At 37.7% G+C, this 14,051-nt stretch overlaps 1 protein-coding gene across 1 annotated transcript in view; it reads left to right on the forward strand.

Annotated features, from left to right (window-relative positions):
* LOC134740485 (endonuclease/exonuclease/phosphatase family domain-containing protein 1-like) overlaps window positions 1–14,051 on the forward strand; it is a 36,483-nt gene that overhangs the window by 19,332 nt on the left and 3,100 nt on the right. Inside the window, exons 4-5 of the mRNA XM_063672974.1 lie at window positions 1,768–1,928; window positions 11,357–11,521. Of these exons, the coding sequence (XP_063529044.1) occupies window positions 1,768–1,928; window positions 11,357–11,521 (326 nt within the window). The remainder of the gene's footprint in view (window positions 1–1,767; window positions 1,929–11,356; window positions 11,522–14,051) is intronic.

The following is a 14,051-nucleotide window of genomic DNA, read 5'->3' on the forward strand; positions in this document are numbered from 1 at the left end:
GCTTGTGTCGGCTCAGTTTCTGACACCATTGATTAGATATAATCGGCTTTGCCCCGATAACTGCATACATCATTCACTCATCGTATTCTTTTAGCAGAACAGTGACAAATAGGTACAAGACATTGATTTAAACGACCACAAATGGAGATGACCTTCAGGGAATGTCTTCAGGGGCCTAAATGGTCCGACCCCTTTATTGCGACGTTGAACCGCAAATCATTGCCGCTCTCAAAGGTCGTCTATTATTTGCGAAGATATCGAGCGTTGCACCTTAAGACCATTTTAACTTTGACCTTCGGTTATTGATTTGAAGACACGAAATTAGGTTTATGGTTGAGATGGCCACGTTGCCCACAAATTGTCACATATTTCTTATGTTTTTTTTTGGTCGTCGCTTTAAGTAAATCTATAGCTAAGTATAGCACTAGGGTTTTAAGGAAGCTGAACATACTCGTTAGTATGACACAACGGACAAAGTAGACGCTTACGAATAAAAAAAAAAGATCAATGCAAAAGCGATTTAGAAACATACTGTGTCTAAAATTATAATTTCATTGTTAACTCATTTTTAAAAGAAATCAACCGATTACGGTAGTTATCATAAATCTTCGTATCAAATTACACTAGAAATGAGCTCTCAACGACTGCAACCATACTTATGAATAAATAGACGGGCGGCGGGAAACCGGCTAAGTGCTCTGACCAAGCAAAAATATTGGAATATTTGCCATTTGTATGTTTATAGCACTGCTTGTTTGCCATCGCCGCGCGCCCTTGTCACTCAAAATTTGTAAAGTTTGCGAGTTTCAACAAACAATTTTATTAAAACCAACCAATTTAAAAAGACCAGGGTCTGTTAATTTTGTCATTTATTTAACGACTAGCTGTGCCCGCGTCTCCGTTCGCGTAGGGTCCAGTCTTTGAAATTTTCTTGCCTTCCTCCAGGTGATTTTTAAAAAATAAACATGTAAAGCATTTTTTACAAGTCAATCATAGGACCAAGTAACAAACGCGTCAATATTACTCAAGTAACTTCGGCAAATAAAAACATTAGTACCTAAATTAATACCTTTTAAGTACAATTTTAGTTTTACATCATATTCCATTTCAGGTGTGTCAATGTTAATTCAATCTAACGATAACATGAAGGCTAACTTAATCGGTGTTACGAAGTCTATAAAACGCGACCGGTTATTCGGTTAAGTGGCTATAAAACGACTCACAGATATGACTGTCACTTATACTTTATTCATTTCAGCATTTCATTTTAATTTTTTTGCACGGCTAGCATGATTTGCTTATTTCTGTTTGTCGTTTTGTATACAAGTAGATAAACACAACGTCACGTCGTGTGCAAAGAAAAACCGTCTGTGAAATTTTAAATTTAGAATTCTTATCTCCGGTATGTGTAACTCCATTCATTCATCATCCATTCCTCGCGCGTGAATAAAAAAAAGTGTCGTTTACATGAATAAATGCGATTAATTATTGATATAGTTCACAAAGTAATGAAGGGGTTATCGATCGGTATGCGAGAAAACATATCTAGGTACTTATCGAGTGATAAAGTTCTTTTCATTCCCCACTTAATAGATTAAGAAAAAATCCCATACAAGAGGTCCTTCACTTTTCACCGAATAAACCAATTTCATAAATTTTGGCCAAATAGATATCTACGTAGGTATATTTTACAGGTTCTTTGTAATACATAATTATATATATATATATATATATATAAACTAAATAACTTTTTCTCCTTTGTTGCAGTAAAAAGTTGGGTTTCCTCTTCGATTCATCCAACAAAGGTATAACGATAGAGGATATGCCCCTGGACCAAGTGTGCCTTCTGAGCGAAGCGAGCGAGATCCGGCCGCTCGTCAGCGAGCTGGCAACGTTGCGGAGCGAACGATACGTCACTGAGCCACAAGGTGAGTCTATAGAGCGAACCTCTGGACCAAGTGTGCCTTCTGCGCGAAGCGAGCGAGATCCGGCCGCTCGTCAGCGAGCTGGCAACGTTGCGGAGCGAGTGATACGTTACAGCACCACAGGGTGAATGTGAACATAATAATACAAAATCTCTAACACATATGAGTCATATGACAGTATAAACCATGGGATCTCCACACTTGAACCCAGAGCCACGGCCTTGCTGCTCTCTCGCAGGCTGGATTATATGGCCGTTGGCGTTTTGGCTCACCCTGTTCCAAATTTCCAATCCAACCAACTTAAATGGAAGTCAAAAGACAACAACGCAACGGCCGGTCGAACGGTTTTACCGTCTCAATTGTCGCAAATGCTGCCCCTTGTTAATCGACTATATATAGCGATACGCAATATATTCTAAAGAGCAGTTGTAGTAAGCAAATTTCACTTTTGACAATAGTTTATATGATAATTATGGTCTGTCAGTGTCAAAAGTGACACTTCTTTATCCAGAAACGTCACTTGACTAGTTTTGACGAAAGTCTATAGAAAATCGGTTTTAAGTGATATCATATGTATGTAAAAAATGTCATTTTCCCAGCTCCGACTCCGACTTACTTAGGTATAACACGCGAAAGGCATCTCGAATTTATAAACAATACTTTAAATTCTACAAAACCTACACTCTTACCTGCAAAACAACATCATTACCATTCTTCAGTCCAGTTTCCAAGTATCGGCTGTAAAGAAGTTCTGAAATTCGGAAAGTATCGGCTCCCACACAAACGTAAACATTGGTGGCGGAAGTACTAAGAGCAACACTCTGACCATCGATGAACCTTGTGTGCATTACAATAAGGCTCAAGATGTGTCAGTTAACAGTGTGAACGATGGTACACGTAACGTGTTACGGCTGAATAGAAAACATGCAAGAAAAATTTGTTTGATACACGAATAACTGAGTGTTCTTATGAATGTACCTACCGAGAATTTTTATATTAATATCAATTATTAATCATGTCCGTTTCGTACCTCTACGCATGCGATGTATTTAAAAACGAATGTTGATATCATACTTTACTTTCGTCGCCGTTCACGCAGTGAGATGTGCGTGAGCGCGGCGCTTCAAAATATTAAATTATTATGAGCCTATTAGTCCTGGTTTTGTGCTACATGCTACATCTGGCCAGTCTCGAAAAATAATCCAAGTTTGCCCGTTATCGCCAACGACGTCTGCAAAAAAGGTGGGTGGTCTGTGCTTGGCCTACAAGATATTAAATTGCGATTTAAATACTACTGCCAGGTTTGTGTACGCCTCCCGGGTAGAAAGGATTTTTTTTTCGCATCATAATTTACTATAGTACTGGCATGTTTCGCATCTTTAGATACGCTTATTACCTATGTTGATATAACAGGCATAAAACAAATCTTTAACATATCCAGTACGAATAACCGAGCATACTCGTACCTACTGTTTAAAAGCTATTCAGTATTCTGCTAAAATTAGGATAAATATAGAGCCAGACACGAAAATCGTTCTCAACAATGTATTAATTGAAAGTAATCAGGTTACTGATTCGTGACTCGCAAATTGTGCTCATTAACAGTTTATAAGTATACCTCAGTATGTGTGTAGTCAGGAATTCGAGGCAGGGACCGGACAACCCTTTCCGCGATAAAACCCTTTCAATGGGCGACACTTAAACAAGGCTAACACATTGAAAGACTTTCCCTTTTGAACTGCAAGCCCATTCATACCCTTACCTTTGACTAACCCTTATCGAAAAGCTAACCAAAAATAAGGCTAGCTCTTAATAAGGGTTACCCTTATGTTTAAGCGCTTTTTATAAAGGTTTCCCTTTGCGTGAAAGAGACAGGATTAGTATATATCTACGGTAGTGTATGAAAAGGAAAGAAAATACGTGCCTAGTCAAAGAACGCCGCCGTCGCCGCCGACGATCGCTCGGATTCGAGGTAATGTGTGCTTTATGAACAAGGTAGACGACTTAAATTAGCACGCTTATATGCTAAAATGGAAGCTCTTTATAAGGCTAACCCTTATAAGCAATATGCAAGGTGTTGGTGAGCGGATGATAAGGGTTTTGTAAGGGTATTTGGGCTACCGATTACTCAAATGTGGTAGCTTTATATAAGGGTTTTTAAAAGCAAAACAAAGGGTTTCGTCTGGCAAAGGGTATGGTGAGTTAAGCCTTATGCAATACCCTTATAAAACCCCGATAAGGGATAGCGGGCCGGTCCCTGATTCGAGGTCATTAAGAAAGGAGGAATTACAAAAATGTGTGCAGGCTCTAAAATAGGTACTATTTAAATATTTTTCCCCTCACTAGCTCGGAAAGCCGTCTATTATCCTTTAAAACAAGCGGGGAAAAACGCATTTTATCCACTAGTGGGGAAAGTAATTTGACCTTGGATGGAGCGTGTTTAAGTAGCTTGACAGATAACAAAACGTAAAACGTTCATAATAATGGTTCGTTCGATATGAATTATCATTAAATAAATGGTTTGAGAATCTAATAAAAAATACCAAATTTAGCTTTATTTAATAATTTTAAGTCACAAACCTTAAAATTCCATAAGAAACGTTAGATTTTTTATAATGATGTTAAATATAATTCTGAACGCACAAGTTGAGTCGATGCAATTTCAAAACGCATCGTTGACATTTCATACGTCAGAACAGAAATGTCAACATTGTCAACAAAAATTTTACTGTTCTTCTCACCGACTCACGTAAAAATTAGAATTTTTAGTATTTTCTGTTATAATATCGTAAAAAAATTAGTGAATTCAGTGATGAAGATGATCTAACGCCTGTGGATGTTGCACTTTCCTCGCTATAGTGAGGGGAAAAGTTTTGTGTTACACACGGGTGCAAATGTATTTTAATTCTCGTGTGTTGAAACCCTCGCTACGCTCAGGATTCAATTCCACACTTGCGGGTAAAATACAACTGCACCCTTGTATAACAAATAACTATTAAATAGTTATTCTATACTATACTCTGAGAAAGTCAAGAACAATCTTCGTTTCCATACAAAGTGCTTCACTGCTCCTAATTGTATATAAATAATTAAAATATTCCTAAAAAGATGATCCAGTGCACCTGCTTGCTTCAGTCATCAACCACGTTTGCATTTACCTTGCAGTTAAACATCGATGCATTTAGAAACAATAATTTAATGATTTTCTAATTAAAAGTCTTGATACTAGCCTTGTAGATGTAGACTGCGCAGGTTACTAGCGTTTTTTTTTTTTTTTTTTATTTATCCTATCTGGCTTTTACTCCCCGCAATTTTGCACGGGGTGAATTTGCCAATGTCGGTTTTTGACTTTCACACGTGAGGAGAATGTTCGGTAGTCTGGGAGGTTATTAGCGTTACGAGTGTGACACTGACCTGACATTGACATATTTGCTAGCGTGTGCGTAACTTACTTTCTATGCATCTCGCTCGTACTAGCATATTAGCGAGATGTATAGAAAGTAAGTTACGCAGACGTTATCGAATATGTCAGTGTCAGGTTAGTGTCACACTCGTGGTAAGGCTATGGTGTAGCTTATCTAACTACAGTTGACGCTCGTGAAAGACCATATTTGAAGCCTTGTTACTAAGGCTTACCGTAAACTCAGGTAACTATAGTCCTACAACACAACTATAGTCCACTGATTTAAACTCAGGATTTTTACTCATTATTATTCACAACGACGGGACTTAATCGCGTAAAATAAGTTTTAAATTTACCTCCGACTTTTCGAGGACGGCGTTGTCCCCGTGGTCTCGGAGGAGACTGGCTCAAGTTGACATCAACAACTAGGCGCGCGAGTTTTTCGAACTACCCGCACTTGGTCTTGTTTATTAACTTGAACGTTTTGCGCACTAGGGATGTCGATGTCACCGGGTCGACTCAACACTCACAAGATTCGATTTTTCAACTTTCGATATTTATTTTCGCTTACACTTACTAATGAATGGGTTCCATGTGGATGAGATCTTAAAACCTTCATCTCGATTGAAATTTCAATGTTTTTTTTATTTCAATGGCTCCCATCGTTGTGAATAATAACTATGGTCCAGTTTTTAACGTTGATTTTTAACGAGCCTTTTTGATTTGGACATTTTGGACTCGTTACATTTATTTTGGAGCTTATACTAATGCTTTTTCTATATTAGTTGCTCAATTACTCAACATAATTTGAAAAACTTGAATTTGGTTTTTTAAGCCGTACAGACGGCAAGCGCCCGGACGGTTTAACGCTGGTTCCGTGGGCCAAAGGCCGCTGCTTGCTCTGGGATGCAACCTGCGTGAGTCCGTTTGCGCCTACTCATATTGCTCCTGCTAGCAGGTTGGCAGGCGCAGCCGCGGAAAATGCAGCGAGGCTCAAACGCTTAAAGTACGCAAACCTGGAACCAGCGTACGATTTCGTTCCGGTCGCGGTGGAAACGGCTGGGCCGTGGTGGTCGGAGGCAAAGAGGTTGGTTAGAGACTTGGGGCGGCGTCTACGTGACAGAGGGTGCGATCCCCATTCAGGCTCCTACTTGGTCCAACAGATATCGCTTGCCATCCAGCGCGGTAATACCGCTAGCATATTTGGCACTTTTGGGCTGGGTGGGGGTCGGAATGGGGCTGATAGTATAAGTAGGATAGTATATCAGTAGTGTGCTTTTTTTTTTTTTTCGTTAGTTTTAGTGTCTTTTTATGTTTTTTTATGTGCATACTTGTGTTTTAGATTTTTAAGGTTTGAATAAAATACTATTGATTTGGACCATAGTTGTAAGTTGTGGACTAAAGTTACCGGTACGTATTGTTAGTTAACAGTGCGAGGTACCGTTATTTAATTACCGTTGCGAATACTTGCTTAATTGTCGTTTGTCGTAATGAGTTAAGTGAGATTTTTAACAATTATGAATGCAATTAGCCGTAATTAAGCTTAGCTCGTATATGTTAAAATATGTTTCGCCATTTAATAAGTTAAATTATTTGCGGTACCGCTCCAGACTTTAAAATAATTAAAGCAACCCATATAGGCAAATTACTGACCGAGCTGCCAGGGAAAATTAGCTAAATGGATATTTTCAGAGTCAAACACCGTTAAGGCGATTCTAAAAGGACCACGGGGTCCACGACAAAAACGCGTCTTAAGCGGGAAAGTATGTAAATTAACTGTATAAAATGGGTTCCGTACTTTTTAGTATTTGTTGTTATAGGGGCAACAGAAATACATCATCTGTGAAAATTTCAACTGTCTAGCTATCACGGTTCATGAGATACAGCCTGGTGACAGACAGACTGACGAACAGACAGACAGACAGACAGTGGAATCTTCGCAATACGGTCCTATTTTTACCCTAAAAATTACGAAAACAAGTTGCAGGAACCAATGTAAAATCGTATTAAACGATCGCATTCAAGCGGATTAATACTACTATACTCTTGGTTTTGAATTTTTGAATGATCAATAAACGAGGTGACCCTTCGCTTCGATAGCTCACTGAAATGTGAGGGTGACCCATTCCATATGATTATGATTTAAACAGCACACCTACATGACAAAACGGCGAGCAATGTCATTACTGTAAGGTCGGAGAGTCAAATGCCTTGACAAAGTACATAGTTGAATGACCTCTATCGCCATTTAAATAGGTTGTTTTTGCATTTTATTTATCAATGAACACTTGTTGCTACCCGGCGTGCCTTCCGCGTACGGATTTCCGGAAAAAATCCCGATTCAACATTGTTGACGTGATAACGTCTTTTTAAATCGATAAACACCGGTAGCATGCACGAAAAAGTGTCTCGTTGTGGACAGATCTCCATGGAAACGTTGTGGACAGATCTCCATGGAAACGTTGTGGACAGATGAGGAGTGTCTTTTCAAAAGGGTTTTTCATAGAGAAATAAACCCTTTTGAAAAGACACTCCTCAGATATCCATGATAACGTTACGGCCATTTCATCAATGTTTTCTTATGACGTTATCATGCAAAATTATCGTCCGTAAACCGACTTTACAGACAACCATATTTTTTTTAATTGGTATTATTTAGTAGTATCGCAGGAATTTCCACTTTTATTTAGCTTCACCGCTAATATTCTTTGTATATATATCTGTATATGTGCTTCAAATCTTGTAATTTAAATTTGAACCACATTCCGGTGTCTGATTGAGCTGAAATTTAGCATACTTCCGTATATCGGATGGCAATGCAATATGTCAACTACTCTACAATGGAAAAACATAAACATGTTGAGTTTAGGCTCATTAAAAATATCTCTATAGACATGCAACAGAGATAGGATAATGATGAAATCACTGGCGAGTGGTTTTTTTTTGCAAAAAATCATACATTGAATCACAGACAGATCAAGATCACGGTCATGTCAAAATCTTTATATATCTGGAAATAGCATGTACCGTACCGAAAAATCGTGGGTTTGCCTCCCACGAAATGGACCGATGATGTGATCTGATGAATATGAAAACATTTTTGTTTATTTTGGTACTTGTTTCCGCTATTACTCAGTAGCAAAGATCCATTGATTGTGTAAGGTGTTTAGCTACTAAAGTATACGAAAAAATCGTGCCTCGAATTTGACAAGTTATATAGATGACTGTTCGGCTCCGTACATTATAAACTGAAATACATACACTAAAGAAAAAGTGACCAAGTCCACCAGTGGCCGAGGCGGGAATCGAACGTCCTGACACTCCTGACCACTAGACCACCCGGCCACGACGGTATCCGTCCCAAATTCTCTGGTGTATGCTATCCGTACAAACGGGACCCTATTACTAAGACTCCGCTGTCCGTCCGTCTGTCTGTCGGTCTGTCACCAGGCTGTATCTCATGAACCGTGATAGCTTGATAGTTGAAATTTTCACAGATGTTGATGATGTATTTCTGTTGCCGCTATAACAACAAATACTAAAAACAGAATAAAATAAATGTTTTTTGCGTAATGGTACGGAACCCTTCGTGCGCGAGTCCGACTCGTACTTGGCCCGTTTTCTTGAACCTTACCTCTCACTATCAAAAACTCTTTATAGCAAGGTAGGCTAGTACATAGTACATATTTAGATTTAATCCTTTCGGCGTTGTTCCAAATAGTCCCATCCCGAAAAATATAACTTTAGCGCCCTCATAAGTGCCAAATTAGAATAACTCTCATCACATACCTACATATTATTACATAGACTACATAGTTATCCCTTTCCTGTCTTTAATTTTTTGACGCGGGTGACATTGTCTACATTTATAACCGACTTTACAAGAGGTATTTTTTTTACTAAAATATATATCTTTAGCCATCATTAAAGCCATTTAAATTAAAAAAAAACTCTCATTGCTAACCGCCCTTTCCACCTGAAGTATCATTTACTTTAACGTTTACACCTTGACCTCGTCTGTACTGTTTACTTATTAAGGTCCTCGGTGCCGCGTAATTTGTTTTCATTTTAATTAAATCTCTATGCCCTGAAACCGAAATGTCATAAGTTAGTTTTATTTTGCATGCAATTATGTAATCATTCTCTATTTTTAGCTCTTTGAACCACCACATCGTATTATGATGGCTTTCTTGGCTAGCTTATATTTTATCCAATCTGCTTTTTATTCACCATACAAACTCCCACCCCCCTTTTCACCCCGTTAAAAGATGACTTCTGGGGTATAAACTACCCTATGTCCTTCCCCGGTACTCAAACTATTTCTATGTCAAATTTTAACTGAATCGGTTCAGCGATTTAAGCGTGAAGAGGTAACAAACAGACAGACAGACTTACCCATTTATAATATTAGTATGGACTACCTGTTTAATCAGTCAGGTTAAAACAATAGCATTTCTCGCGTGACAAGACTGCTATCAAAACAGACTGACCCGTTATTTTACTGTTTTAATTAAATAGAATGTCACAGAAGGTGACCGTTGGTTGTAAAATGACGAGGCAGTGGGTGGGTTAGATCGATAGCGGCCTTGGGCCCATGAAATATGCACTAACCACGAGCCGCCCACGTGACTACTGTTTACCAACAAATTAACCGTGTTGACGCGCGAGCCGGCAAGACCGACCCGGAATAAATAAAGGTGGGGTTTCCCAGAATATGTAATTTTGTAAATGGTTTAATTTTGAGATACCGCGTATTAAATTACTTAAAAAAATACGCATGTTATATTTCAGTCTCTAGATTTCTCGTGGGAACGTGTTCGTTGTGTTAATATAGGCTAGTTGACAAATTTAATTTTTTATTAATGGTATAAATCGATCAGGTTTCTTTTGAGGATCAAATGCCTGTATGGGACCCATTGCGTTAAAGCCATACAAAAGTCAGAAATTATAGTCAAAGTCTGACAATCGCACCTTTACTGACACGCTCCTAACAAAATGGCAATACATCGTGACGTCACGATGTAACGTCACTATTGCTAATAGCCGTTTCGATGTAAGTATGGAAAACAAGGAAATTGCGATTTTGTAGGTGAAATATTGCGTACCCATATAGTAGCTACACAATATTTCTTTAAATAAAATGCAAGAAATCGTTTTTTTTTTCTTTTTGGATGTTTAAAAAAAAACCTTAATAATGAAAATTTGTGGACTTGTATTTTATATTGTGATAAATTGCTCATTTTCTATCTATTAAACTAGATTTAGTTATAAAATTTAACTCTATTGTATGAAATTCTCTATGGAAAAAAATCATAAGTACACTTTTTTTAGTACCTATATCTTATTATTATTAAATATTAAATAATAGGTGAAATAGACTTCGATCACTGTTACTTACTATATTTTCCTATCTTCTCATTCAATGTTTATTAATAGGTTAGGTTAGAATAAGCGCAAAATATATTAACGATTTTGCGCTTATTCGCAATCAATCCTTTCAAGTAACGTAAGTATTTTGTGCTGTTTGAGCACAAAGCTGATGGCGTTTTAGAATGCCATTTTCTCTCACTGTGTTAGCGATTGCGTTCCGTAAAGTTCATAGTTAATTTTATTTTAGTCACGGTTCGTTTTGTTTTCTTATACATGCAATATTTTATTTTAAATCTTAATATTGGATTTTATGTCACACTCAATATAAACATTCACTTAAAAAAACATCTAAAGCATTTTGCCAATGTTTCCTTTGCTTTCATTCATTAAGCATCCCTATTATATTAAAAAGACTTCTAAAACAATCCGTACCTATAATAAGATTCTTCTATTTATTATTCACATTATTGGAAGCATATAAAAATATGACAGATTCTTAATAAATTAATAATTTTCCCAATCTAGCCAATAATCTGTCTTAACCCCTTACTGCCTTTGACCTATAGCTGTTAATAGAGCTGAATATCATATCCGCCGCATATGGCTTCGTATGCGGTAATGTTTCCAAACTCACTAACGAATGTTTTATTCTTTCCAGCGTTCCTGCTCTCCGGGCGACCAACAGTCATCCTTAACGTGGTGTGCCACGACCGACTGTCAACCGAAGACGTGGACCATCTAGAGAGGGTCGTCAAGATGGCCGACCGGTGCGGACTGCCTCTGGCGTTGGCTGGCGAATTCTGCTGCTGGAGCAACGTGCAGAGTGAGTACTACTGTCTCTCCGGCCTTCAGTCACGTGGCCACGACCGACTGAAGGCGTGGATCTAGAGTCGTCAAGATGACCGACCAATGCCGGCTGCGGCTGGCGAGATTTTGAGTTGATACAACATGCAGAGTAAATTAATAATAGGCCTTTTCATCTGTGTCAAATGTTTTAAGCAGCATCGCGGTGACTACACTTGCGTTCGTAGCTATATAGTCCTATGCGAGAGGATTCCGCGTCACTAGCGGCAGGTGTATGCTCCCATAAAATTAAACTCAGTTATCATTTAACGTATTCTTAAATTATAAGACCTATAGTTGCGATCTGAAGCTAAAATCAATCCTGTGACATGCGAAACCCTTGTTTTAACTGCACTATACTTTAACCCAATGGCCATGATCCAAAACTTTTCAATTATACTCGTACTTAGGGGAAGTTTTGCCCCAAGATGACATTGACAAAAAACTAAGTGACGAATAGGAAAAAAACTATTATTCCAAATTATCAAATTAAATAAAAAACTAATTTAATTTCCAAAGCGTTTCACCTTTGTGCCTATTTCGTGTGACAAATAGTTACAAATAATTGAATACCTAATTACCTATTTCAGTCATTGTGTGTAAATACAGTCCACAAATGCTACAGCCACGAGCCCACGTGTGAATGATATGACCGTTGTTCAATACCGCATCCTTTGTCTGAGACGTAATTATAATTAATAGAGCCATTTGTGATTAAACCGTTTAGATATAAACAGCGAGTGACCAGTGGGCTTTGTTATAAAGCTTACAATACAAATGGCTATGTAACTAATATTAAAATTATAAATATGAACGTAACTCTTTCTGTCTGTATGTTACCTCTTTACGCTTTGAAACTACTGAACCGATTTATATAAAATGTGACGTTTTCAACTAAAAGGTACCACATTGTCGCTTGGCGATAAGGTTGATTTCAAATTGAAGTTATAAGAAAATAGCGCCTTATTGACAACCGACAATAAGTACCCTTTTGGTTTAAATAGCACAAATTTGGTATATAGATAGGTAGTTTTAGGCCCGGGGAAGGACATAGGATAGTTTTTATCACTCATCATCATCATCCATCCAGACGGAGTTGCGGGTAGAAGCTAGTATATTATATAATGAATAGGGCATACTAAAAGTTTCTGAATTCTCAAAAACTATGTAAATCATCTACTTTTCTTAGTTTTGTTTTGCTGAACTTATAACAGCGAGAATGCATTTACTATACAATGATGAAACAAACGTGAAAAGCACACAGTTTATTTTTCTTCGGCCATTTTTTGTATTTGCGTCATGTACCTCAGTGACGTTGAAGATTTGTGATTATTTGGAAACCATTACGCCTGCTGTGCAACATTGATGCATTACCATTTATATATATCTTATCAGTTCGAGAGCGCGAAACACGGCGTCTGCTGCTGTTAGAGATAATATGAAAAAATAAACGTCTAACAGTGTCACAGCAGAAGTAATAGTATTATCAATAACATACAGAATAGCCACGCACTGCCCCGCCCCGACTCGAATTACCTCGCCCCGCGACAGAAATCTGGGCAATCTGGCGGACTTCTGGCGTACTCTCAGTACTATTTTTAAGCAACTTACTCACACTAAGACGCATGACGCGTGTACAGACGTGCCGTTCACACATAGAAACGCAAGTGACTTTTGATGTATAGCGTGTCCGCCCTGTGACAGTGTATCATGCATATAGGTATACATTTTGGACTTTGTTTCTACCTATAAATTAAAAAACAAAACGCACACAACTCTTTACTTGTATCTGTATTGCTCAAACTGCATGCCATAATAAGGGTTAGCGCTATGTTCAATTAGGATTTTTTTAAGTATTTGTATTCTTATGTTATTATGTAGCCGTGCGACAGCAAAGTCATTATATGTATTAAAAAAATAAAGACATCTAATATTGATACGGTTTTCAAATAGGCAAGTCGGTGGAAAACTAGTTCGGTGGACACTAACTAAAATTTGTAACCCCCTTGGTTTAACATTACATCTCAAAACTTTTTTGTAATAGATTCTCTATTAATAAAGTTACGTAACTACATAGTCGTTGATGATAACATATTGTAAAGACTATTATTGCTTACTAGCGACCCGCCCCGGCTTCGCACGGGTTACACAAAACCTTAACAAATTTAATACTCTATAACCTTCCTCAATAATCACTCTATTGATTGGTGAAAACCGCATGAAAATCCGTTCAGTGGTTTTTGAGGTTATCGCGAACATACAGACAGACTGACAGACGCGGCGGGGGACTGTTTTATAATACGAGTATGTAGTGATTATGTATCGCGTACCAGTGAATCTATTTCATCCTTGTTTAGCAAGTTAATTACAAAAAATAACATGTTTTCCTTATAAAATATTTGTTATTGTTGTTAAGGAAAAAACGACTTGTCAAACAATAACAAGTAATGTAATGTTGCTTAAAGTACAAACTCTGTCATATTTCTATTAAAAGATAAACGTGCAGATAC

This window comes from Cydia strobilella, chromosome 4 (assembly GCF_947568885.1).
Source record: "Cydia strobilella chromosome 4, ilCydStro3.1, whole genome shotgun sequence".
In the NCBI taxonomy this organism is placed as follows: Eukaryota; Metazoa; Arthropoda; class Insecta; order Lepidoptera; family Tortricidae; genus Cydia; species Cydia strobilella.